Genomic DNA, 26,809 nt, shown 5'->3' with positions numbered 1-26,809 from the left:
GTTGCTCTGTGAGGGAAATGGTTTGTACATTATCTGGATTGGCCACCTGGTGTCACTGTTTCTCCACGATGGAAATGGTTTGTGCAGTACCCTGAGGGGCCACCCAAGACAACACACAGAAAACACGACAGACAACACCGACACACACACACACAACACGACACCGACACACAAAGAGAGAACACTCTCACACACACACAACACAGGACACCGAAAGACACAAACAACATGACACACAAATAAACTGACACACAAAACAGCACACAACAAGACACACAAAAATCACACACAACACACGACACCGACACATACACACACACACACACTTGATGACGCACAAAACAGCAGACAACGTGACAAATAAATCACACACGACACCGACACACACACACAATATGACACACAACACCTCACATGACACACAAAACGGCACACGTGACACACACACACAACACGATGCACAAAACTTCGCACACAAAATATCACACACCCACACACAACACGACACACGATACCGACACACGACACACAAAACGGCACACAACACGAGACACAAAAATCTCACACAACACATGACACCGACACACACAACATGCACACAAAACGGCACACACCGTCACATGCACACAACACGGTATACAACATGGCACACACACACACTCAACACGGACCACAACACGCACACATAAACACATCTCACACACACAAAACAACACATAAGTCACACACACAACACGTCACATGACACACACAACACGACACACACAACACGTCACACGGCAGAAGGTTTCATCGAGGAGGAGGATGTCCCGGGGTCCCCGGGCGATGCTCTGGGACTGCTCCCCAGGAAGCCAGGCAGGACTCTGGGGGAGTCTCCTCTCGGGGAGCAGCCTGTCTGCAGGACACACAGCTCCCCCGGCTCCACCTTCCTGGCTCTGACCTCGGAGCCTTCAGCCTCCTCTGCCCCTCCCTGCGCTTCCCACAGCCAGTCCGCCCAGGCGGGGTCCTGGGGGGGCAGAGGGTCCTGCCCCCCAACTCCGCAGTCAGACGGGACTCTCAGCCAGCCAGGAAAACAGAGGTTTATTAGACGACAGGGACATGGTCTGACACAGAGCTTGTAGGTGCAGAGAACAGGACCCCTCAGCCGGGTCCATTTTGGGGGGGGGCAGTGAGCCAGACAACCCTGTCTGCCCTTCACTCCATGTCTCCAGCCAGCCCCCAACTGAAACTCCCCCCAGCCCCTCCTCCTCTGGGCTTTGTCCCTGTCCCCGGCCAGGAGGGCACCCGATTCCTTTGTTCTCCAACCCTTTAGCTCTCACCTCGCAGGGGGGAAGGGCCCAGGGCATCAGGTGCCAGGAAAGAGGGTGTCGGCCATTCTCTGTGTCCAGACCCCTGCACACACCTGCCCTCCAGAGCTCTGCAACGATCATACACCCTTACCCCACCCCCTAGACCCTTAAGAACTGCATACGGGAAACTGAGGCACCCCCACACGATTCAGAGGAAACATGAAGTCCCGCTTCATCACAGATGACTCCAGGAGCTCATGCTCAAATAAATTGGTTACTCTCTAAGGTGCCACAAGTACTCCTTTTCTTTTTCCAGGAGGTGAGTTGCTTGCTATCCTACCATGTTTTTCTCTGTCTCTCCTCCAGTACGTTGGCCAACACACACATTCTGTCTCTGTCTCTCTCCTCTCCTGGTGCCAACGATGACCAGACCCCAGGTGCCTGGGCCCCAGTGCCCCGCCTGTGCTCCATCTCTTCCTGTATCTGCCTCGCCCCTTCTCCCAGCCCACACTGCCCACTGCTGCCTGGATGATTTCCCCCTCTCCTCCACTGCACCCCCCTCTGTGGGGTCCCTGCCACTCACCGTCTGCCTCCTCTCCTCCACCCCCTCCCCCGCTTCCCCACGGGTCACTCTGGGGGCCGGTTTTCTTCACCATCTTTGTGCATGATCTGGAGGATGGGATGGATTGCACCCTCAGCAAGTTCGCAGATGACACTAAGCTGGGGGAAGAGGGAGATATGCTGGAGGGTCGGGATAGGGTTCAGAGTGACCCAGACCAATTAGAGGATTGGGCCAAAAGAAATCTGATGAGGTTCAGCAAGGACAAGTGCTGAGCCCTGCACTGAGGAGAGAAGAGTCCCAGGCAGTGCCCCAAGTGTGCCATGTCCCCGCCCCGAACCGACCCTCCCGGAGCATCCTCAATTCCATGAAACAGCTGTTCTGGGGTGGGCAGAAAGTGCTGGGAGGGAGCGTGGGGAGTTGCTCAGTGGGGGTGTGTCTCTCTGGGTGGGGTCTGTGTGTGTTTACGCACAAGTTGATTGTGATGTCACGGAGGCCAACAGCAAAGAGTGTTGGGGGTCAGCATTCTTGCCCTGCCGTCAGTCTGCCAACTGGCTTGGTTGACAACGGCTGGTGACCCAAGGAGCTGCTGAGAGACGCGGACCATCCCTCTGTCAACAACTTCTTGAATCAGCTATTTCCACAGGTGTTTGAGGAACAAAAGGATGAGTTTTTACAGAAGGTAATTCCCAGATTCTTTCCCTGCTCATTAGATCGCACACGACAGGTCGGCGCCTCCTTCTCCTGGGGACGGGTGGGGGCGGGTGTGACAACAGGCAGGTCTCAGCGTTCCCTTTTGATTTGAAAGTGGCCATCTCTCAGGTCTCCTCCTGCTTCAGCCGGTCAGGTTCTTTGGAGGCAGATTTAGATGATTTTATCTTTCAGCAGACTAGTCGGGGGGAATTTCCAGGGATAGAACCAAAAGGGAAGATAACAAAACTCGTGTAGAATTTAGATTGAGATCTCCATCAATAGTCTTTCCCTTGGAGTTGCCCCTAATGCACTCCTTGCCTTCAAGTTGGGAATAGAAACCCTTTGTCTCCTGTCATGACTGCCAAAGAAATGTGTAAATGAGGATATTCTATGATTCTATGATTTACACCCATCAGGGGACACTGTCTTTTTGAGGCGGGTGCAGCTGGCTTGGGATGGTGCTGATGATGGATAGAAAACAGGCTGGAGTCAATGACAGATGGGACCACAGAAGGGGAAGGGGAAGGGGAAGGGCATCTCCATAGAAGGTCCTGGGTGCTCAGATACCCCAGTTCTAGGTACCCTGGCCTGTCCCAGAGAGAAAAGACAAAGAGGGGCCCAGCCCCCCGACAGTCATGCCATGGACAAGAATCTGGTTGGGAGTGGGCTGAAGGTTCCCGCTGGACAAAGGGGAGCTGAAGTCCCCCAGCGTCCTGGAATTTAAGCAATGCAAGCTTCAAACCCTGCACGGGTGGGGCCTGAGGGGCACCTGCAGAAGGTTGGGCTGGACAGGGGCGGCAGGTTTCTACAATTTTTGGTGGTTTCCAGAATGGGACCAAGTCCTGCCTCCCCGTCCACCTCTCCCCACATCTGCCTAAGGCTCTGGGAGTTTGGGTATGGGAGGGAGAGGGAAAGGGGTTGGGCTCTGGGAGGGAGTTTGGGTGTGGGCTGTGGGTTGCGGCAGGGTGTTGGGGTGCAGGAGGGAATGAAGGGTGCGGGGTCTGGGCTGGGGCAGGGGGTTGGGGTGCAGGAGCAGGTGTGGGGGCAGGCTCTGGGAGGGAATTGGATGTGTGGTGTGGGCTCTGGGCTGGGGCAGGGGGTTAGGGTGTGGGAGGGGGTGAGGGGTACAGGCTCTGGGAGGCAGTTTGGGTGCAGGTGTGGGGTCTTGGCTGGGGCAGGGCATTGGGTGCAGGAATGGGTGGGGTGGCCAGGTTCTGGGAGGGAGTTCAGGTGTGGGCTCTGGGCTGGGGGAGGGGGTTGGGGTGCAGGAGAGGGTGCAGGTCGGGCTCTGGGAGGGAGTTGGGTGCAAGGGGTGGGCTCTGGACTGGGGAAGAGGGTTGGGGTGCGAGAGCAGGTGTGGGGGGAGGCCTGTGGGAGGAAGTTCGGGTGCGGGATCTGGGTTGGGGTTGGGGGTTGGGGTGCAGGAGGGGGTGCGGGCGCAGGCTCTGGGAGGGAGTTTGGGTGTGGGGTGTGGGCTCTGGGCTGGGGCATGGGGGTAGGGTGGAGGAGGGAGTGCAGGGGGTGGACTCTGGGAGGGAGTTTGGGTACAGGGGGCTGGGGGCTGGGCTGGGGCTTGGGGTGCGGGAGAGAATGAGGGTGCAGCTCTTACCTCAGGGATCTCCCAAAAGCGACCCACACCCCCCTCTGGCAGCAGCTCCTAGGTGGGGGGTCTCTGCCCATCGCTGCCCACGGACACCACCCCAGCAGCTCCCATTGCCACAGATGGCAGAGTCGGCCCTCGGGGCGGGGGCAGCGTGTGGAGATCCCCCCACCCCCGGGGCTGCAGGGAGGCGCCAGCCGCTTCCGAGACTGGCAGGCCACACGGAGTGTAAGCAGTGTCAGGGTGAGCCTCACCCTGACATCTGGTGGTGAGGTCTGGCAAGTTGTGGAAAAGAACTTCAGGGGCCGATCTCATTTGCATCGGCACACCCACCCCGCCTAGAACGAGGCCATAGCTGCCCAAATGCTCACTTTGGCTGCTGTGGGATCCCCAGTGTCTCTGTTATTGGGGCAGGAAGAATAAATTGTTATTACCCTGATTATGGGAACTGTGCTGGGAACTGTACTTGGCCTTTTGTTATGATGGAGGGACTCACCATCAACTAAGTAGCACTCGCTAGGCAAGGGTCATGGGTTCCAAAACGCTGTGAATTGAGAGAGGGTGGGGACAAGTATTAATACTTGGTGCCATGGGTCCCTTGGTGAGGGCCTTACATGCTAATTGCTCTTTCTTTTCTCTCCACTGTGAAATCTCAGAGCTAATTTTGATTCCGTTAGAACTCTAGTTACAGGCTGCGAAGCTCATTTCGGGCTAATGGTGTTCTAGCACTGAGGCTCCCCTACTACAAACTGACTTCACCAAAGAGCTGAACTGAGTAAGAGCCGAAATCACTGAGCGTTGTGTTCAGTAGTGGGGGAGCCTGAAGATTTATTGTGGAGAAGTTTGTGAGACGGCTGGTGGAGCGGAGGCCTATGGGGCTGTGGGGCGGTCAGCTTCAGATCATGTAAGGTGCCTTTTACCCCCGCCCCCATCTCCACCCAGGTTGGGAGGTAAAGCTCTGCAGATAAACTTTTGAATTTTGGGGCTGCCCTGACCAGGGACAGAGACTTTTGGGTCATTGGACTTTTGGGATTTTGGGTGATTTGGGGTTGCTGGACTCAAGAACCAAAGGGAAAGGGCATGCCCCAATTTGCTTGGGGTGGGTTTTTTTTTTGCTCGTGAGTTGTGTTATGAATCCTGTTGGTGGTGTTTCCCCAACATAATGCCACATTGTTTCTCTCTGTTATTAAAAGGCTTTTTGCTACACTCAGACTAGGTGCTTGCGAGAGGGGAAGGATTGCCTCTGGGAGGTGCCCAGCGGGGGTGGTACATATTTGTCCCAGGTCACTGGGTGGGGGCTCGAGCCGGTTTGCATTGTGTTATTGGAATGGATCCCCTAGATATTGAACCCGGTCCTTGTTGCTGCCAACTCTGACGGGCAGAAGGGTTACACGGAGCGAGGGTGGGCAGGAAGCCGCCTTAGCCCCCTTGTGCTGCCGGTGATGGCGGTGGGGGTTTCCGGGCCCTTTTAAATTGCCCGGGGGCAGCAGGTGGGGCTGGGGGAGACACCGGCCCCCAGACTTGGGTGGAGCCAGGCCCCCGTGGTCTTATGTTGCTCGAGCATGGGCACCAGGGGCCCAGATGAGGCGCCTCCCCTGCGGCTGGAGGAGCATGGGTGCTAATCCACGTTTCGGCGGGTTGGTTTTTGGAGGGTTAAATGAAGGTAGCCTCTGCTCTGGGCTCGTCCAGTTTCAGGGCCTGACGCTGCTTTGCACAACGATGAATCTCGGAACAGGCCAGCACTGAAATGACGGCAGAACCTGAGGAAGGAAAAGCCTCTGGGTTCGTCTGTGAGCCTTGACGCCGAACGGGAGCCGTAATTTGACTCGCTTTGTGGCTGCGGCCGGTAAAATGTCAGGACAAAGTCGTCCCAGTGACTGTGACACTGGGTTTGAGGCGGCTTTGGTCTTATTCAAATGTAACTAGCATGGAACACTTGTGTTTTTAAAGGTGGGTTCCCCAAGCAATCCCAAGTTGTTCTTCCCAGAGCTGGGTGATGGTGGGCAGCAGGGGATCTCCCCAGTCTGTGGGGGAATCTCTCTGGGCCCCACTGTTAGTTCTCCAGACTTTCTCCCCCTAACCACGCACACCCCTCCCCCACCCATTATCAATGCTTTACAGCGACCCCTCCCTCCCCTTATGGGATACAGCCTCTCGGTGACAGAGACTGACTGGGGCTCCCCTCTGCATGGCCCCAATGGGGAAGGAAAGGGACCGATGGGGGAGGAAGAAGACGGGCAGAAGGAGTCAAATAGGGCTAAACCAGAATAGAGGAGATTTTCTTCCTGTTAAAATGGACTGGAGTCTCATTGCTGGAAAGCCACAGCTTGAGTGAGGTTTGAACCGGCAGCCTTTCAATTGCCAGGCAAAGGTGCGAACCACAGAGACGGATCACGGCCGACTTCCCAGCACTGTCCAAGGAGCCCCTGCAGGGGTGCAAGTGGTTAGTGCAAAGGGCAATATTGCTGGGGTTGTGAGTTCAAACCTTCCCTGCAGCCCTGGTTTCTATTACCCCATGGAGCTTCCCCAGCTTGCTTGTCCTAATTCACATGGAAAGTGCCATGAGAGGAAGGTCTGAAATGTGGACGTTGGTGCAAAGCTTGGGACCCCCCACCAATGCTGCCATTAGCTGTGGGTGGGTTGCTCAGGGGCAGGGAGAATTGATTTCTTTGCTGCTGAGAAAAATGCCAGGACAGGTCCGTGGGCACCAGAGCTCCCCGCTTCTTCCAGCACATGCCAGGCTCTGTCACTCCTGGAGGAGGGTCATCGAATCATAGAAGATCAGGGTTGGAAGGGTCCTCAGGAGGAATCTAGTCCTACCCCCTGCCCAAAGCAGGACCAACCCCAACTAAATCATCCCAGCCAGGGCTTTGTCAAGCCTGTCCTTAGAAACTTCTAAGAAAGGGGATTCCACCACTTCCCTAGGTAATGCATTCCAGTGTTTCACCACCCTCCTAGTGAAAAGGTTTTTCCTAATATCCAACCTAAATCTCCCCCACTGCAACTTGAGACCATTCCTCCTTGTCCTGTCATCTGCTATCACTGAGAATAGTCTAGATCCATCCTCTTTGGATCCACCTTTCAGGTAGTTAAAAGCAGCTATCAAATCCCCCTTCATTCTTCTCTTCCGTAGACTAAACAATCCCAGTTCCCTCAGCCTCTCCTCATAACTCATGTGTTCCAGTCCCCTAATCATTTTTGTTGCCCTTTGCTGGACTCTCTCCAATTTATCCACATCCTTCTTGAAGTGTGGGGCCCAAAACTGGACAGTGCTCAAATAAATCAGTTAGCCTCTAAGGTGCCACAAGTCCTCCTGTTCTTTTTTTTTACTTATTAAAGAAGTGTCAGTAAAAGGTCAGAATGCGATCGTCTCAGTCCTTCTCTTGAAAAGTGTAAGCTCATTAATTAGTTCGCCACTTCATCAAAAATAAAGGGGACATGCACCAGCCTTTGTCATGTGAGCAACTTTCCCAAGCACTTTGGACAAACTCAGGAGTAAGTATAAAATAGTAAAATAAGTTTATTAACTCCAGAAAGTTAGATTTTAACTGAGTATAAGTATTGGTTACAGAGGTCAAAAGTGGTTACATAACAAATGAAAACAGACTCCCAGTCTAAACTCTAATTTGAATATACTAAGCAAGAATTGGATCAAACAGCTTTTCTCACTCACTGCTTGCTCCAGGCCATGTTGAGTTCTTAATACACAGACTGAATTCCCTCTCAGCCTGAGACCAATCTCTGCAGTTCAAATTCTGAGTCTTCCAGACAATCTTCCAGGTGTTGAGATTGGGGAAGAGACACGCCACGTGGAGGTGTCTTTGACTCTCATTCATATTTTTTCTCCAGCTGCTAGGTAGATTCTTGCCGTGATGCTGGGGTTAGTTAGCCCCCAATATGGAGCAGCAGTTTGCCTCCTGCACCTTGTGGTAGGCATGTCACAGCTCCTTCATTTTGACCCCGCACGGCAGTGTGTCCCTGTCATGGCCCCTTCCTATCATGCATCACGAAATCTGAGTGCGCACCTCGGGAGTTACACCGCAGAAAGCTGCTTTCCTGTGCAGAAACTTGCCCGTGTAGACAAGCCCGCAGAGGACTTCCATAAGAACGCACGACAGGTCATAGACTGGGTCAGACCAATGGTCCGTCAAGCCCAGTGTGCTACCTGAGAGCGACCAGTGCCAGATGCATTGGATGGAAAGAACAGAACAGGCTTGTTGACCTGCAAGGTGAGGGTCTTTCACCTTTATATTTAACTTAATTGTTGTCGATTCCTACTTATCCTATATCTAACTACCCCTCCTCTGAGGTCTCTGGGCAAATCAGGTGTGAACCACTCCTTTGACACAGACGTGTCCCAATCCAGCTGAATTGAGGCAGAATTTGGGCCAATGTCAGTTTGGAAAAGGCCTGCTTCACCCAGCAGGTTTCTCAAAGTATCCGTTGCTGTGAACCGCATGTCGTGTGGATGTGCGAACTCCAAAGATAGCAAACATGAAAAAAAAAACCGCAAAGCCGGTTCTGAGGTTTCCAGAGCCAGGCCTGAGGGTTAAAGAGCTGTGCTCAAAAGGACAAGGGGGCTCAGCAGCTATAAAAAGAACTAGTTGCAAAAACAAAACAAAAATTACATGAAAAAAAACAACCAAACAACAACCACCCAGAAAAGCTCCCATCACTCGCCCATCACCATTGTAGATCTTGACATCTCCTGCCTAATGTGACATCTTTGCTTTGCGAACAAGAGCCCTGGGGAACTCTCTGGCTCTTTCCCTCTCACTGGGGAAAAGGTTCCACATCTTCTCTCAAGTAGTTTTCCTCCCAACAGAAGATTTATTTTAAAATTTACCCAATAAATTCCATTTGAAACAGAAATCATTCCAGTCTATACTGGGTCTCTATTCTCGTACATGCTATTTCTCTCACATTTTCCCCCAAACCTGATTCCTTTGGAGTCAGGTTTTTATTGCAGGATTAGCCACCATTTGCTATTTTGTAGGAGGGGGCTAGAAGAAAACCTGAATTATACTGTAACACTGAAAGTGATCACAGAATCAGCCTCTTACCTTACACTAATAAACTTCGTGTGCAATTTCCTTGTTGCTGGTAACAATTTCTTCAAAGATTACAAACTATAAACCTTTAGGGCAGTTTTCTCTTAATTCCCATTTTCACCCAGTGAGCTCTGTGTGAAGTCACATTCGACCATAACCTAGGAGCCTTCCATTTCTGAGGGTTCATTTCTCCCTGGGTCTTCTCCCAGAAGTGTGGGTGGAAGGGGTCTCACACTACGGGGGAAGGCTGCATCATGAGAAAAACCACCTGTGCTCTACTTTCACACTTTCTAATCTTTCAGAGTAGCAGGAGGTGGAAAAGTGAGACACATGCATTAGACTCAAGAGCAAAACTAAGAGACCAAACCACAGACTCTGGACTCAGCATTCATGTATCCTGCAGTCTGAACTTGGAATCTGTTACATTCCCTCATTGGCTACCATCATTTAACCAACACAGAAGTGCATCTTGTCCAGCAAGGCAGCCAGTTTGGGACCCATAGGCATGGCATGGCTCTGAAGGAATCAGCTGTTTCTCTCTGTGCTTCAGGAAACTTGGGATCCAAATGGTAAAAGACAGTTGTTCCCAGTTTCATCATGGCATCCTTTAGAAGTGTGAGCAATTCTAAAAACAGTTTACCTTGGCCACAGGTCACCATAGCATCCATCTCTGGGGTGAAAATCAACCACTAAAACCTCTCATTTCTACCTGAGTTCTTGTCAAATCTTTGACCTTAGTTGTAGCAATTTTACACGGCTCTGGCGTAGAATTCTTCACCAACCACACGACATACCAGTAGCGATACTGAGGTAGAACTCCCCCAAATATGCCCTTTTGTTTCTTTAATCTGGTGCAACAGATTTAAATAAGGGACTAAATTCAGGTGCGCCTTAGAATCCCTCTAAGACACCAAATGTCAGGTATCTACTCAAAATGGGTGTCTTTCTGCAGCTCTATCACATTCCTCATGGATGTCATTTCCTACACATTTACAGCATCTCCCAGGAGTGAGCTGAACAGAAATGTCACTTCCATTTTTCCCATCTCTACCTAGGAAGGGATTGCATTTCCCAAATAAGAGGCAACATGCACCTGATTAGGAAGGGAAGATCTTCAGGAGCAACCTCCTGCAGGGCATGGGCCACAACTGCTTTGGGAGGCAAATGAATGGGTCTTTTGCTTAGTTCCAAATCATTTACTAGAGAATCCTCTTCCCAGCCCCTTTGGGAAATATTGACCTTACCACTTGAAGAACAGGGGGATAGAGATGGTGATGGAGAATCCCTCTGATTTACCCTATGTTCTTCTGTTGTTACAGAGGGGAAAAGACATTTTTCCCTCTCCCTTCCCTATTCCTGCTCTTTGTTATACTTCAATATATTTTAAGGGAGGAAAACGGTAGTAAAAATATCTGCCTTCAGGAAAACCTGAAGCAACAGCGCTCTGATGAACTGTGACAACTGGGAATGAAACAATATGTTCCTGGTGGGGGAACTTGATGACTAACAATTGTTTTTAAATGGGGGAACAGTATAGCTGTGATGCTCAGGGTTTGTTTAGACTAGGAAAAGTGATGGAGTTTAGGTCAGGTCAAGGGGAAAGCTAATGCCAACCACTGCACCTCGGCTGCATCTGCACGACAACTGTAATTGTCTTTTAACACCAAGATGACTAACTTGAGCAGCCAACGCCATGTACAGTCCTAATGGATGTATGGCACGGGTAGTTTTTGCCTCAGTGTAGCTTGTTGGGAACAAACCTCTCTCCCCCACCTGGATGATGAACATTCCTGGCTGGAGGGACACACGCTCCTTTGACCCAAAAGGAAAGGAGTTGATAGAAAACATCACAGGACTGACCCCAAAGAAGGGTGAGCTGCAAAAAGCAGAAGCAGGCAACTCATCTGGGGGAGCTGAGTAACCACAGTGAAGATGGGGCACAGATCACTAAGTGGGAATTTGCAAATGTGATTTTTTTCTTAAAAAAAAAAACCTTTGGCCAGCCCTAGTCAAGGCATTTGTTAGAGATCACTCCTATGTGGATTTTCTGATGTCTAATAAGGGTTGAGCGCTGATTGAAGCGTTTCCCACACTCAGAGCACATGTAGGGCCTCTCTCCTGTGTGGATTCTCTGATGTGTGGTAAGGGCTGAGCTTTGATTGAAGTGTTTGCCACACTCACGGCATCCATACGGTTTCTCACCCGTATGGATTCGCCGATGTATGATAAGGTATGAGCTCCGATTGAAGCGTTTCCCACACTCAGAGCATCCATAAGGCTTCTCACCTGTGTGGATTCTTCTATGTGTGGTCAGTACAGAGCTCCGATTAAAGCTTTTCCCGCACTCAGAGCATGTGTAGGGCCTCTCCCCTGTGTGGATTCGCTGATGTGAGAGGAGGGATGAACTGTCAATGAAGTGCTTCCCACACTCAGGGCATCCATAAGGTTTCTCACCCGTGTGGATATTCCGATGTGTAATAAGGTGTGAGCTCCGCTTGAAGTGTTTCCCACACTCAGGTCATCCGTAAGGTTTCTCACCCGTGTGGATTTTCCGATGTGTAATAAGGTGTGAGCTCTGCTTGAAGTGTTTCCCACACTCAGGGCATCCATAAGGTTTCTCACCCGTGTGGATTCTCTTATGTGCAATGAGATGCGAGCTCTGCTTGAAGCATTTCCCACACACACAGCATCCGTAAGGTTTCTCACCCGTGTGGATTCTCTGATGTGTGAGAAGGTCCAAGCTCCCTTTGAAGCTTTTCCCACACTCGAGGCATGTGTAGCGTGTTCCTTCCAAGTTCATTCTCTCACGTGTAATAAGGTCTGACTGGCTACCGAAGTTTTCCTCTGGCCTCTGCTGACTCTCACAGGCTTTTGTTTTTTCTGGGCGTGCACAGCTCCCAGAATCATTCCCTTTGGACCTTCCTGACAACATCCCATGGGCTTCTACTCGCTCAGCATCTTCCTGCTGGGGCTCCTCCTCGTTTTCACTCACCATCCCAACACCTGACGGGAGACCGAGAGAATCCAGACGTAAGTCTCTGCCTGCGCCAGAGAGAAAGGAAATCTCAGAGAGAAGAATGGGAAAAGGGATGAAGGAACCAAAATGTGTACAGGACAGATCAAACCTATCAGGAGCTGATTTTCCCTTAAACCTTCCCCAGAGGAGAGAAAGGAAGGGATCAGTTCTGGGTCCGTATCTCAGAAGAAATCTCAGGGGACAGCGAGATTGGGGAGGGACCTGCTGCCAGTTCTCAGTCAGGATAGATGGGAAGCCATGAGTGACCTCTGCCTAACGATTCTACATCTGCAGGGAACAATCCTGAACTTGGAGAGCTCACAAGGTCTTTGTAGGGCATCCCAAATGTTTCCTGTATTCACCGACAGTTTTGGCGTTGGTTTAACCAATGCCTCACCTACGCAGGCAGCTCTCGGGAGCACTTTTTTCTTAGAGTCATGAAGGTCTGGGACGCACGACTCCTCCCCTCGTTCCAGCTGCGAGATCACATCAGTTCTGGAAACTGGAAACCCTGCTCAAGGCAAAGAAAACAAGGGAGGTCAGTGGAATTTGTGGGATACTTGTCACAAAGAATATTCCATGCTTTTAAGCCCAGCTCACTTTTAAGTAGTAACGTCCCAAGGCCGGCTTCCTTGGCTCAAAGTGCCAGGAGATGATTATTATAAATCATATTCATTACCTTAGTGCCTAAGGGCCAACTAACAGTGGGTCCTCATTTTGCTAGGCACAGTACAAACCGAGAAGCGTTGATGGCCCGTGTCCTGAAAAAGTTAAAATCTAAATAGACAAGGCAGACACAGAATGGGGGAAGGGGTAGAACCCACCAGCAGAGTGAACTCCGTGAAGGCAGAGTGACAGATCTGATCAACACAGGCCTAGATCTTGAGACTTTCGGATTTAATGTTACAACCAAGGCCAGTGTTTTCCAGAAATTGTCGCGAGGACTGCATTTTTTCCCAAAATTACTCTTTGTTTGTGGAAACACCGTTAATATCCCGAATTGCTGATCAGAGGGTGGGTGGGGCATGCAGGGTCACAATCCCCCAGATTTCTCCCTGGAGACACCCGTCTCCTCCCCAGGGCACAGGCTGGCTGCGGTTGAGACTTGATGCCAATTTCTTCCCTCCTCATACAAGTCTGGGATCGGCAGTGGGACGCCAGGCTCTCTCATCATGCTGCAGAGAGGACGGCACTCACAGCTGCTCGCGGCCGTGTCCACAGCACCTCTCCCCTGCTCATTTCCCCTGTACACAGCTGGTTCATGCCCCGTCTCTCCAACGCACAGCTGGTTCTAGGCTCTCAATGCCCAGTATCTGAGCCCCACCGCCCCCACACAGCCGGCTCCTGTCCCCTCCCCCCAAGGCACTTTCACGCTTTAAAGGATTAGATATTGCTCACGTTTGTCAATTACTCTCTTTTCATTGCCTGCAAACTCTTGCCCTAATTATGACTGTTATCTGTATATCTAAGCCAGCCCTTGAAAGCATGAATTCTTCACAGACTATGATGCCGAGATGCGCCACATGATACCAGGAAGGGCTGCGGGATGGGTTTCCTGTGCAAGCTGGTATCACTACAGGGTGATGAATGCCAGATCTCAAGGCTGGTTATGCAGAGCTCCACCTTTTGAAGCTTTACCCAACGCAGAAAGGGGAAGTGACGGATTTCCCCTCATTCAGGAGACTGAAGACGACAGACTTTTGGGGGATAAACAGCTGAGTTTGAGCTGACTGAGGGGGGTCTTTCTGGGCTACAAACTCACAGGACCTGATAACCACCAAGAGGTAACCCTTTAAGAAAGGTTTTAATACACTTTGGAACCGATCAGGGTTTCCCATGAGGACCGCTGAGGGAATGAAGGTAAACACGCATTTGGATGCTCTTCTTCTTTTATGAGAACGGGAACAGGAAGGGCAGGGATATCACTGAATGCAGGATCTCAGCAGGACGAGGTGTCAGGATAGCACCATATTGCAGCCCATTGGAAAACATAATCCCAACTACACATACAAAATGATGGGCTCTAAATGAGCTGTTTCCACTCAACAGAGGGATCTTGGAGTCACTGGGCACAGTTCTCTGAAAACATCAACACAGTGTGCCACGGCAGTCAAAAAGCAAAGAGAATATTGGGAATCATTCTGAAATGGATAGATAAGAAGACAGAAAATATCCTATCGCCTCTATATAAACCCATGGTACACCCACATCTCGAATACTGCCTGCAGATGTGGTTGCCCCATCTCAAAAAAAGATATATTGGAAAAGGTTCAGAAAAGGGCAACCCAAATGATTACAGGTATGAAACTCTTCTCTACGGGGAAAGATTAAAAAGACCGGGACTATTCAGCTTGGAAAAGAGACAAAGGGGGGATATGAGAGAGGTCTATAAAATCAAAACTGCCGTGGAGAAAGTAAATAAGGACGTGTCATTTACTCCTTCTCATAACACAAGGACTAGGAATCACCCAATCAAATTAATAGGCAGCAGGTTTATAAGAAACAAAAGGAAGTATTTCTTCACACAATGCACAGTCAACCTGGGGAACTCCTTGCCAGAGGACGTTGTGAAGGCCAAGATTATAATAGGGATACAAAAAAAAAAACAAAAAACACCATGAGAAATCTATTGAGGACAGGTCCGTGAATGGTTATTAGCCAGCATGGGCAGGGATGGTGTCCCTAACTTCTGTTTGTCATAAGCTGTGAATGGGTGACAGGAGATGAATCACTTCATGATTCCCTGTTCTGTTCATTCCCTCTGGGACACCCGGCGCTGGTCACTGTCGGAAGTCAGGACACTGGGCTAGATGGACCTTTGGTCTGTCCCAGTGTGGCCATTGTTAAATACCAGGGAACCTAGTGAGTCCAGTGCAATGGGAGGGAGTAGGAAAATCCCTGGCTGTGGAGAACACTGGGAAATTAGAAACTATCATTCAGAAGTAACAGACTCTAAATAGTCTAGAAAAGCAGAATGTGAAAAATAAGAATCGGGGTCATGTGACTTCAGGAATGAGGGACTCAAAAAACCAAGTCTGCAGAGAAGGTAGATTGTGGCTATTGCACATGGGGATGAGGGGAGCAACTCTCCAGGTCTCAAGGATTTTCACCAGCAACCGAGGCCATTGTCCCATGCACGGGGCAATCCGGAGCAGTGAGGAGTTGTGTCATCTGTAATCCTGGCTGAGTTTCAATGGTCTGCTGCTGGAGCTCCCTTGTCTGGATTCCCCCAGCCAGCATTCAAGGTCTGTGTGATCAGTAACCCTGGACCAGCCGCTCTGACCCCAGCAGCCTGCTTCTTACACCCCAAGCACTTTCTGGTCTGGGTGGAAAGGCTCAGGGTTTGAGAGAAGGCCAGGGGTAGGAAGCTTCTGCTCGTTATGCTGGACCTAACCCCCCGTTTTACTTGTGCAAACAGGAGATATTTGACACTGTGCGATTCTGCTCCTGTGCTCTCTTCCCACAGCGTTCAGCAGCAGGGGAGGGTCGCTGGTCGTGTGTGTGTCACTGGCATGCTGGGGTGATGCTGGAACAGGACAGAGCAGAGGTGGCATTGTGGGGGTGGCGTGAACCTCATCACTTCCGTTCCCCTTCCAAGAACCGAGGGGACAGGAATCCTTACCCAGCGAGGTCACATTCTCATAGGTCTCCTGCATGACGTCTCTGTAGAGGGCTCTCTGAGCGGGGTCCAGCAGAGCCCACTCTTCCCTGGTGAAATACACAGCTACCTCCTCGAAGGTCACCGGCCCCTGAAAGAGCCAGAGCCCCACACTCAGGACCAGCTGCCCCACGCACAGCCCCACTATTCGTGGGGGAGAGGAGACAATCAAACGGAAACTCTGGGTGGACCGCAGCCAACAGAGTCCCACCCCCACCCCACTCAGAGCACCCAGGAAACACCAGGGTGAGGGGGCGAAGAGACACCCCTCCTCTCTCCCAGCAGATCAATCACACACCTACTAGCCACAGACTGATACCGGAGATGCTGCCCCGAGCAGGGTCTAGGGAGAGATCTCTTGTAGGAAGCCCAACACCCTCCTCCTTGTGAAAAGAAAAGGAGGACTTGTGGCACCTTAGAGACTATCCAATTTATTTGAGCATAAGCTTTCATGAGCTACAGCTCACTTCATCGGATGCAAACTGTGGAAAGTGTAGAAGAGCTTTTTATATACACACAAATCATGAAAAAAATACCTCCTCCCACCCCACTCTCCTGCTGGTAATAGCTTATCTAAAGTGATCACTCTCCTTACAATGTGTATGATAATCAAGGTGGCCCATTTCCAGCACAAATCCAGGATTTAACAAGAACGTCGGGGGCGTGGAGGGGGGCAGGAAAAAACAAGGGGAAATAGGTTACCTTGCATAATGACTTAGCCACTCCTAGAGCTGGATATGAAGCAGGGGAATCTCCCCTAAGCCTGACTGGTGGCTTCCCCCTTCGTATTTCAAGGCACCCGCTGGTTAGTTGGGTCAGGCTCCAGCACTACGAGTCTGGTCCTTTTTCCCAGCCCCATCTAGGTAGGTTATTTTCTGTTCACCAGATTGGAGCATTTCCACCTCCGAACCTCATGGGTCTCTTCCTCGAATCTAGGCCACTTATTAAAAAACTCCCAGCAGGTCTGCCACCCCCTGGCCTCCTCCCTTTCTCCACCCTGTGCATTTCCTGCCCCACTCCAACCTCCAACCCAGACAGTGCAAACCTTCCCCTCTCCCATGTATTTCCTGTCCCTCTCCCTCCTGCAGGAACAGATCAGAACCCCCCACAATAATCCCTACCTGAGCTGGCTCCTCTGCAGCCATGTCGCTCCCTTGTCCCATGGGAGGACGGGATGAACCGGAAAGAAACATGAGCGTCGTTCTGCAACCTGGCCGGGCAAGAAGGGCTGTTGTAGAAGTTTAGGAACGGACATTAGTTCAATTCACATCACGCTTCCCCCAGGCTCTTTCCCTGCAGAGCGAGATCCGAGATTCCTCCGTGCTGAGAAAATGCTCAATCTCTGGATTACAGCAGAGACCTGGCCCCTCCTGCCAGGCTAGGCCCACAGACACACTTTTAACCTCCTTTCTCCCTCCCGCATCCCAAAATAAAGTCTCTGAACGCAATCCCAGAAAAAAGCAGAACCAAAGGAGTCCCTTTCGAGGATTCCCTCTGACACTGACCCCACGGCAGCCACACCCCAGCAGGAGGGACATGGAGTCAGGAACTGGGTTTTCCTCTCTCTCATCCTCGTCTCGTCCACAGGAAAGTGATTCTCCCCACAGTGCAGTAATACATCTGTCTGGGCAGATGAGAGAGCTGGAAATCTCTTTCAAAACTCTTTTATCCCACGGACCCTGTCAGTCTCTCTATCTCCTTTTCCCTGTGCCCTCTCCATGCCTGTCTGCAAGGAAACTCTCATTCCTGGGTTGTTTGCTCCCCCATGGCTGGATTTGCTCCTGCAGATGGCAGGAGAAATGGGTTGGGGGGCTGTTACTGTAGAGTCATTTTATAGTCCTTCACTGCCTGCCTGGGATTTCCCCATTGCCTGCCTAGGACCCCCACCTGCCCTCCACCAGGATCTGCCAGCCCATTTGCCTGGGACCCCCTCCTCCTCCCAGCAGGACCCCCTGACGCTTTACAGGAGGACCCCTCACTCTGCACCAGGGACCGCCCCACCACAGCTCTGTGCACTGGGCATGGCAATGGTCCCAGGAGCCAGCTGGGCAATCCCAGACAGAGCCCCTGGCACAGCACCAGGCAGCATCTAATCCCCTGCCCCACCTGCCCAAGAGACCCCCACCCCCACTGGTCTGCAGCCAACAGGCCCCCAGCCATACCCACCTCCAGGACCCATAGCCTTAGGGCTGGGCACATCAGAACTACCCCCTGAAACCCCAAACCCTCCAGAATCCACCAACCTGACTAGGGCCCCCCCCTGCCCAGCCACCCAGAGGCCTCCCCCTACCACAATGCCCCTTCAGCTCCCGCTGCAATCTCCCCACACAGACACCTGCCCCCCCCATCAACAATGTTCTCTCACAGTGTCTGGTAAGTGGATAGAAAGTTATCACCACCCCCTGCTGGCCAGTCACACAGGCAGAGGGAGCCCGGGGGGAACGCCACTTTAACAGGAGAAGGGAAGCCATGGAGGGCTAAAATAAGTAAGACATTTCCATACTCTGTCACTAGCAAATAATGGCCACCGTGGATCCACCCCAGAGTTGGCTACAGCTTTGCACTGCGGGAAGCCCCCCCCTCACGGAGACCCTTTGTCATGGGGTTTGGGATACTTCTGGACCCACGCTGCACTCAGAGGGACCTCCTCATCCCGTGCCAGCTGGAGAAAAGAAAAGGGTCCAGCCAACTCTCCTGTTACCGACTGGGAACCACCCATCCCCCAAACAGGGGGAGGCCCCTGGCTTTGATGGGTATTGAATATATGGCTAGTCTCTTTTATCAGTAAACATTTTTAACAGAGAGAAAGGAGGGAACAAATGATTCTCAAAGGAGAGGGAAAGATGATCATTGTTGCAGGGGGATTAATTTCCCAACCAGGATGGAGAAGGACTCAGGGCAACAGGTTCCCCACAAAGAAGGACAAGTTGCTAGGATTTAGAGACATGGGGAACAGCCCCAAACCCAAGAGGATTTTTAATTGACATTTGATGATGACATCGTAAGAGGGAAAACTGAGATTTGAGATCAATGTTCAGAAATGAAAGAGAAAGGGTGGAAATCTGAGGGATTTTGGATCCATTTATGCAAATTATAGAGAGGAAAGTGGAAAATGAGAGGGATTTTATCGCAGTTGTTGATAGGAGGTAAAAGCTGAGTGTATTTCCCACCACTATTTGGTCAATGAATAGAGCGGAAATGGGCAACATTGGCAAACGTTTGAGATCCATATTCAGGAATCTGAGAAACGGTGTAAATCTGAGATTTTCGTCGTAATTTATAATCACAGAGACAGGGAAAGCTCTCAGGGGCATATTCAATTAGAAGTAGACAACGAGAGTAAAAGTGGGGCAAACGTTGAGGGTATTTTTGAGGAATCTTTGAGACGTACAGAGAAAACGTGTCACAAACTACGCAACTGAGAACATGGGATAAACGCCAAGACCGGGGGGGGGGGGAGGATTTTATGTGGCTATTAAATAACGAGCTGGAAAAGGGGGACCGTTTGTGATATAAAATCCAGCCTGTCCAATACATAAGCAGAAAGTGATGGTCCCCCCCCGGCCCCCGTTCACCTGGGCAGCAGGGAGCCCTCTGAGGGGCTGACTGAAGGGGGTGGGGGGGGGAACTGGAGGGCTCCCTGGGGGCGGGGAGGGGGCGGCAGTGGGGGATGGGCAGGTAGGGGGCAGAGAGTCACTTTCCTGCCCCCCCCGCCCAGCGCTCCCCCACCGGGGTCTCCCACTCACCGGAGCACTGGGGGTTAATGACGGGCCCCACCCCGCACAGACCCCGGAGGGAGCCGCAGCTGCTCCTCCTACAGATCCGACACGAGGCAGCGCCTGGTCTGCTCCGGGCTCCGCCCCCAGACGCTGCCCCGCCCCTGTCTGCTCCAGGCCCCGCCCCCAGACGCTGCCCCGCCCCCGGTCTGCTCCAGGCCCCGCCCCCAGACGCTGCCTCTGTCGGGTCTCTCGGAGGAGCAGCTGCGGCTCCGCTCCGGGGTCTGTGCTGGGGGGGCCCGTCATTAACCCCCCCGTGCCTGGCCGGGCGGGGCTTTCTCCAGCTGGGACCAGCCCCGGCTCTGCCCGCCCCCGACCCGGTGAGTGGGAGACCCCGCGGGGGGGCAGGAAAGTGACTCTCTGCCCCCGGCACGGCTGGGATTGGGGGGGGCAGAGACTGGGGCCCGGCGGGCGGGGTCCCTTGGGGGGTGTTGGGGGGAGAAGCCGGAGTTGCGGGGGGTGGGGGTTGAACTGTCTCTGTGCAGCCAGGAAATTCCCGGGGGGGAAGTGGGGGGCGGCGGGGGAGTTAATTGGATCCCCTCCCCCCCACGGGCACAAATGCCCCCCAGTTTTCCCCTTTTCCCTCTCGGTAGCTCCCACCTGGTTGTAAACTCCCCCCACCCCCCATTGATCCGCTTTCTGGTCTACCCTGATCCCCCCCCCCTCCCTCCTCCTCACATGTCCATTGAAACTCCCCTCCCGTGGGGGGGGCGGGATTTCCCCCCCCCCCCGTTTTATCCGCAGCGATTTGTCCCGGTGTCGGTGGGAAGTTGGAGCCCGGAGCCATCCCCCAACCTGGCTGCCCCGGCGTGGGGGTGGGAGGAGACGCCGGGTCTCTGCCGGGGCGGGGAAGGGAGGGGACGTGTCCCCCATGGGGCTGCCCCCGATCCCGGCTTCCCAGTCCCACTTGATGCCCCCAACTCCGCACCGTTGCCCCCAGCCCCCACCTGCCCATCCCGCACTACCGCCCCCTCCCCTCCCCCAGGGAGCCCTCCAGCTCCCCTCCCCCGCCCCCTTCAGTCAGCCCCTCAGAGGGCTCCCTGCTGCCCAGGTGAACGGGGGCCGGGGGGGGACCATCACTTTCTGCTTATGTATTGGACAGGCTGGATTTTATATGACTAACGGTCCCCCTTTTCCAGCTCGTTATTTAATAGCCACATAAAATCCTCCCCCCCCCCCCGGTCTTGGCGTTTATCCCATGTTCTCAGTTGCGTAGTTTGTGACACGTTTTCTCTGTACGTCTCAAAGATTGATAAAAAAAGTTTGCCCCACTTTTACTCTCGTTGTCTACTTCTGATTGAATATGCCCCTGAGAGCTTTCCCTGTCTCCGTAATTATAAATTACGACGAAAATCTCAGATTTACACCTTTTCTCAGATTCCTGAATATGGATCTAAAACGTTTGCCAATGTTGCCCATTTCTATTCATTGACCAAATAGTGGTGGGAAATGCACTCAGCTTTTACCTCTGTGACAAAGTGGAACTGTTCTTAATGTTTCCTCTGAATAGTGTGGGGGTGCCTCAGTTTCCCCTAGGCAGTTCTTAAGTATCTAGGGGGTGGGATAAGGGTGTATGATCATTGCAAAGCCCTAGAGGGCAGGTGTGTGCAGGAGTCTGGACACAGAGAATGGCCGACACCCTGTTTCCTGGCCACTGATGGCCTGGGCCCTTCCCCCCTGCAAGGTGAGAGCTAAAGGGTTGGAGAACAAAGGAATCCGGTGACCTCCTGGCCTGGGAAAGGAACAAAGCCCAGAGGAGGAGGGGCTGGAGGGAGTTTCAGTTGGGGGCTGGCTGGGACATGGAGTGAAGGGCAGACGTGGTTGTCTGGCTCACTGCCCCCCCCAAAATGGCCCCAGCTGAGGGGTCTTGTTCTCTGCACCTGCAAGCTCTGTTTTAGACCATGTTCCTGTCATCTAATAAACCTCTGTGTTACTGGCTGGCTGAGAGTCCCGTCTGACTGCGGAGTTGGGGGGCAGGACCCTCTGGCTTCCCCAGGAGCCCTGCCTGAGCGGACTCGCTGTGGGAAGCGCATGGAGGGGCAGAGGATGCTGAATGGTCCGAGGTCAGACCCAGGAAGGTGGAAGCCGGGTGAGCTGTGTGTCCTGAAGACAGGCTGCTCACGGAAAGGCGACTGCCCCAGAGTCCTGCCTGGCTTCATGGGGAGCAGCTCCAGAGCATCGCCCAGGGACTCCGTGACAACTGGTGGCATGTACTGCACCCCGTGGACAGCGCTTCCTGCAGTAAGTGACTGGGGAGCAGTAAAACGAAGGGGGATTGACGGGGACCAGGCGTGCTGAAGATTCAGAGAGAGACAGTTTCAGGGGGCGGTTAACTCCTGGAAGTGTGTGACCAGAGAGAAGGACTTTTGCAGTAACAGGTTTCCCCTGGGGATTGCAGCGAGCGGTCCCAGGGACGGAGGAGTCTGCCGCTCGACCCTGACAAAGAGGGGGTGACCTCAAGAAGGGCTGGCACACTAGGGGTTCTCCCTGGAAACCGTGGGGAGCTGAGAGCACACAGGCCTGTGAGTCCACAACTTGGGAAGGGCGGAATGAGGGCCTGTCACCGTCTCCTGAAGAAGGACATTGTAACCCTGTGCAGAAAGAGAGGGTTGAGCGTTGGAAAGTTCACCGAAGCACAGTTAATCGTGCAGCTGGAGGAGGATGACCGCTCTAAGGGACAGATTCCTGACCCGAAATGGGGCTATAGCAGGATCTGGGAGCAGCTGGAGTGGTGGCCAGGCATCCCCAAGACTCCTGTCCCCGACCAGACGAGGGTCTTCACGATCGGGTTCCCCATCCGGGGATCGGAGTCGGACAGGATTGGAGCTGAGTCCGAGAGAGCAAGAGGACCGTGAGAGACAGCGAGAGCCAGAGAAAGAGCTGCAGAAGCAGCAGCAGCATGAACTGGTGATGGGGGAGTGGAGAGGCCTAGGGGACCCCCTAGGGGTGAGTGGGGATAGACCCCGGGGGGCCAGTTCCGCAGGGAACCTCGAGACTAAATTGCTGCTCCTGGTTAAGGAGGGGGGGGATGTGGATGCCCACCTCACTGCCTTTGAGCAGGCTGGAGATTTGAACCGGGGGACCCTGCGGAAAAGCCCCGGTGTCTAGCTCCCTTGCTGGGTCCCAAGGCCGTAGACTCCGTCAGCCAGATGGGTGGGGAGGTGGACAGGCTCCCACTCCTGGTCCCAACCTATATGTCTGTGTGGAGTTTCCTTGGGCCAGGCCCCTCGGACCTCCAGTGGGAGCAGAAGGTGACGGTCAATGGGGAGACATTCCTGTGGTGGCAAGATCCTGGGACAGAGAGAACTGGTGTCAGGCCCTGGGTGGTGCAGCCTCAGAGGCTGAGGGGCTGTGTGAGTTGGGTGAGGGTCCCAGGGACGAAGCCCCTCGCCCTGCCTATGGCCCAGATCCCTGTACAGACCCAGGAGGGGTGGGGCTGGCTGGTCGTTGGGGTTCTCCAGGACACCAGCTGCAAGACCCTGTTATGGGGTGACTGTGTCTCTTTGGGACAGGATCCAGGCCGTACTCCTGTAACTGCCAAGGGTTTGAATCCGGGGAACCAATCGGTGGAGAGGGAAATGGTCAGTGAAAATGCAGATGACCTGGCTGGCAGCAGGGAGGAGCAGCTAGGCTCAAGCTATCTGCCTGACTTTAACCAGACCCCTGGAGTTGGGTGGGACAGAGAGATGCTCCCCGCCCCCATTGCACACCGGAGAGGGGGCTCACGCTGGCTCTGATGCAGTGAGGAAAGCAGGGAGCTCGCTGCCTACCCTCACTGGGACAGCAAGGGCAGTGCTGAGCGAAGGGGGAGCTGAGACCCCAGCTGAGTGGGGGGAGACACAGGCAGGGCAGGGGATCTGTGGGGAGTGGCAAGGTGCTGGGTAAGGAAAGTCTGGATGAGCCTAGGCAGCCTTGTGAGCTGATGGCTGTGTCTAGTCAGCAGGGTGGGAAGTCGAGGAGAGTGGAAGAGGAGTGTCCCTGGACCTTACCTGTTAGCTGGGTGGAGAATTGGGACAGTGAAGGAAACATGCCTATGTCTGTCAGGGGTATTGACTTGCCAATGGAGGGAGCTACCCTGATCTCCAAGCAGTTGTCTGTGACCAGCCTTGTGTGCTGGGACAAGAGGAGAGAGGTCCCAAGCTGGGTGTCTGGGAAAGGAGAAAGTGTGTCCGGCTCTTCTTTGTCTGTGGAGCAGACAGAAGGGGCCTTTCAGCCTGTAATGGTTGAGGGTCGTGCAGTTGTCTCAGAGCTGGTTCTGGATTCAGCTAAAGCCCAGGAAGGGAAGGGTCCTAAGTTTGTGTCTGCTCGGGAGAATGGCCCTGTAACTAGGTCGCATCCAGTTAGGGTCTATGTAAAATCCCAGAGACGAGACAATTCTGGTGCTTGTATTTTGCCTGTTGCTAGTGTGTTGTTGGAAAGGGTGTAGCAACTCTGTCTAATCAGGGTGAGATCCTAGCCAGGGCACAAGGAGAGCAGGAAGGTGATGTGATTGTGTTACCTCCTGAGGGTGTGGAAACCGGTAGCAAGAAGGAAAAGATTCCTGAACTTGTGTGTGGCAAAGGGAAGGAGAATGCTTCTGACCTTTTCTCTAGGAAGTCTGTAAGTTTGCCTGAAAGGGGATTGTGTAGGAATCCGCCGGATGGGCCAGAGGTGATTCTGGATGTAAGGGAGACCCAGAAAGAGTCTGTTGTTCCTCAGGAAAGTGTTCCTCTAGAGCAAGCCCTCGGTGAAGAGGGTAAGGGCAGAATTTCTGGGAGGGGTGAATTACTGCATAGAAAAGCCCCTAGGGAAAGGAATCCTCATGGAGTCTTTGCAAGCAGTTTACTGCCACTGAAGGGTGTGAAAGTGATTTTATCAAGAAAGTTTCAGTTCCTAACAGCCAGAAATTTTCTGTTGTGAATGGATCCACTGACTGTCCTGTTGAAAGACCCAGTGTGGAGAGCTTTGAGAAGGTCTCCGATGAAGTGAAAGCTGTTAAGAAAGTTAAACAGTCCCATAACCAAGTGGCTGTGTTTGGCCAGCTTGTTGGGGAGAAGACCCAATCCCAGTTTGACCCCCTGGGGTTTTGGGGTGGCCAAAGGGCATGGGCCGCAGAAACCTTCCCACATGTGGCCTGCGAGTGCTATCGACCACCATTGACCTAAGGGAGGGCGTGAAACTGGAAGGGCCTGGTGTAACTCCTCCCAAGGAATGGGAGAGATGCTGGGGCACCCATGGGAACGTTGGTGGCTTCGAACTTCCCCAGGTCACCGGCTAAAGTGACCCCGCTCAGTTCGATCTCGAAGGGGGGAGAGATGTGACAAAGTGGGACTGTTTTTAATGTTTCCTCTGAATAGTGTGGGGGTGCCTCAGTTTCCCCTATGAAGTTTTTTAGTATCTAGGTCGTGCAATAAGGGTGTATGATCATTGCAGAGCCCTAGAGGGCATGTGTGTGCAGGGGTCTGGACACAGAGAATGGCCAACACCCTGTTTCCTTGCCACTGATGGCCTGGGCCCTTCCCCCCTGCAAGGTGAGAGCTGAAGGGTTGGAGAACAAAGGAATCCGGTGACCTCCTGGCCCGGGAAAGGAACAAAGCCCAGAGGAGGAGGGGCTGGAGGGAGTTGGAGTGAAGTGCAGGCGTGGTTGTCTGGCTCACTACCCCCAAATTGGCCCCAGCTGAGGGGTCCTGTTCTCTGCACCTGCAAGCTCTGTTTTAGACCATGTTCCTGTCATCTAATAAACCTCTGTTTTACTGGCTGGCTGAGAGTCCCGTCTGACTGCGGAGTTCGGGGGCAGGACCCTCTGGCTTCCCCAGGAGCCCTGCCTGAGCGGACTCGCTGTGAGAAGCGGACGGAGGGGCAGAGGATGCTGAATGGTCCGAGGTCAGACCCAGGAAGGTGGAAGCCGGGTGAGCTGTGTGTCCTGAAGACAGGCTGCTCACAGAAAGGAGACTTCCCCAGAGTCCTGCCTGGCTTCGTAGGGAGCAGTTCCAGAGCATCGCCCAGGGACTCCGTGACAACCTCCTATCAACAACTGCTATAAAATCCCTCTCATTTTCCACTTTCCTCTCTATAATTTGCATAAATGGATCCAAAATCCCTCAGATTTCCAACCTTTCTCTTTCATTTCTGAACACTGATCTCAAATCTCAGGTTTCCCTCTTACGATGTCATTATCAAATGTCAATTAAAAATCCTCTCGCGTTTGGGGCTGTTCCCCATGTCTCTAAATCCTAGGAACTTGTCCTTCTTTGTGGGGAACCTGTCGCCCTGAGTCCTTCTCCATCCTGGTTGGGAAATTAACCCCCCTGCAACAATGATCATCTTTCCTTCTCCTTTGAGAATCATTTGTTCCCTCCTTTCTCTCTGTTAAAAATGTTGGCTGATAAAAGAGACTAGCCATATATTCAATACCCATCAAAGCCAGGGGCCTCCCCCTGTTTGGGGGATGGGTGGTTCCCAGTTGGCAACAAGAGAGTTCATAGAATCATAGAATATCAGGGTTGGAAGGGACCCCAGAAGGTCATCTAGTCTAACCCCCTGCTCGAAGCAGGACCAATTCCCAGTTAAATCATCCCAGCCAGGGCTTTGTCAAGCCTGACCTTAAAAACCTCTAAGGAAGGAGATTCTACCACCTCCCTAGGTAACGCATTCCAGTGTTTCACCACCCTCTTAGTGAAAAAGTTTTTCCGAATATCCAATCTAAACCTCCCTCACTGCAACTTGAGACCATTACTCCTCGTTCTGTCATCTGCTACCATTGAGAACAGACTAGAGCCATCCTCTTTGGAACCCCCTTTCAGGTAGTTGAAAGCAGCTATCAAATCCCACCTCATTCTTCTCTTCTGCAGGCTAAACAATCCCAGCTACCTCAGCCTCTCCTCATAACTCATGTGTTCCAGACCCCTAATCATTTTTGTTGCCCTTCGCTGGACTCTCTCCAATTTATCCACATCCTTCTTGTAGTGTGGGGCCCAAAACTGGACACAGTACTCCAGATGAGGCCTCACCAATGTCGAATAGAGCCTCACCAATGTCGAATAGGTCGAGTTGGCTGGACCCTTTTCTTTTCTCCAGCTGGCACAGGATGAGGAGGTCCCTCTGAGTGCAGCGTGGGTCCAGAAGTATCCCAAACCCCATGACAAAGGGTATCCATGAGGGGGGGCTTCCCGCAGTGCAAAGCTGTAG

The 26,809-nt window shown here is 52.8% G+C and overlaps 1 protein-coding gene across 1 annotated transcript in view; it reads left to right on the top strand.

The window, feature by feature from the left end:
- The window catches only part of LOC140904567 (uncharacterized), a 708,751-nt gene that overhangs the window by 54,195 nt on the left and 627,747 nt on the right, over positions 1–26,809 (top strand). Inside the window, 1 exon segment of the mRNA XM_078851059.1 lies at positions 5,911–5,923. Coding sequence (XP_078707185.1) covers positions 5,911–5,923 — 13 coding nt within the window.

This window comes from Lepidochelys kempii, unplaced genomic scaffold (genome assembly GCF_965140285.1).
Source record: "Lepidochelys kempii isolate rLepKem1 unplaced genomic scaffold, rLepKem1.hap1 scaffold_29, whole genome shotgun sequence".
Lineage (NCBI taxonomy): Eukaryota > Metazoa > Chordata > Testudines > Cheloniidae > Lepidochelys > Lepidochelys kempii.
Note: the sequence above shows the minus strand (reverse complement) of the source record. Positions and strands in the feature narration are given on the sequence as shown.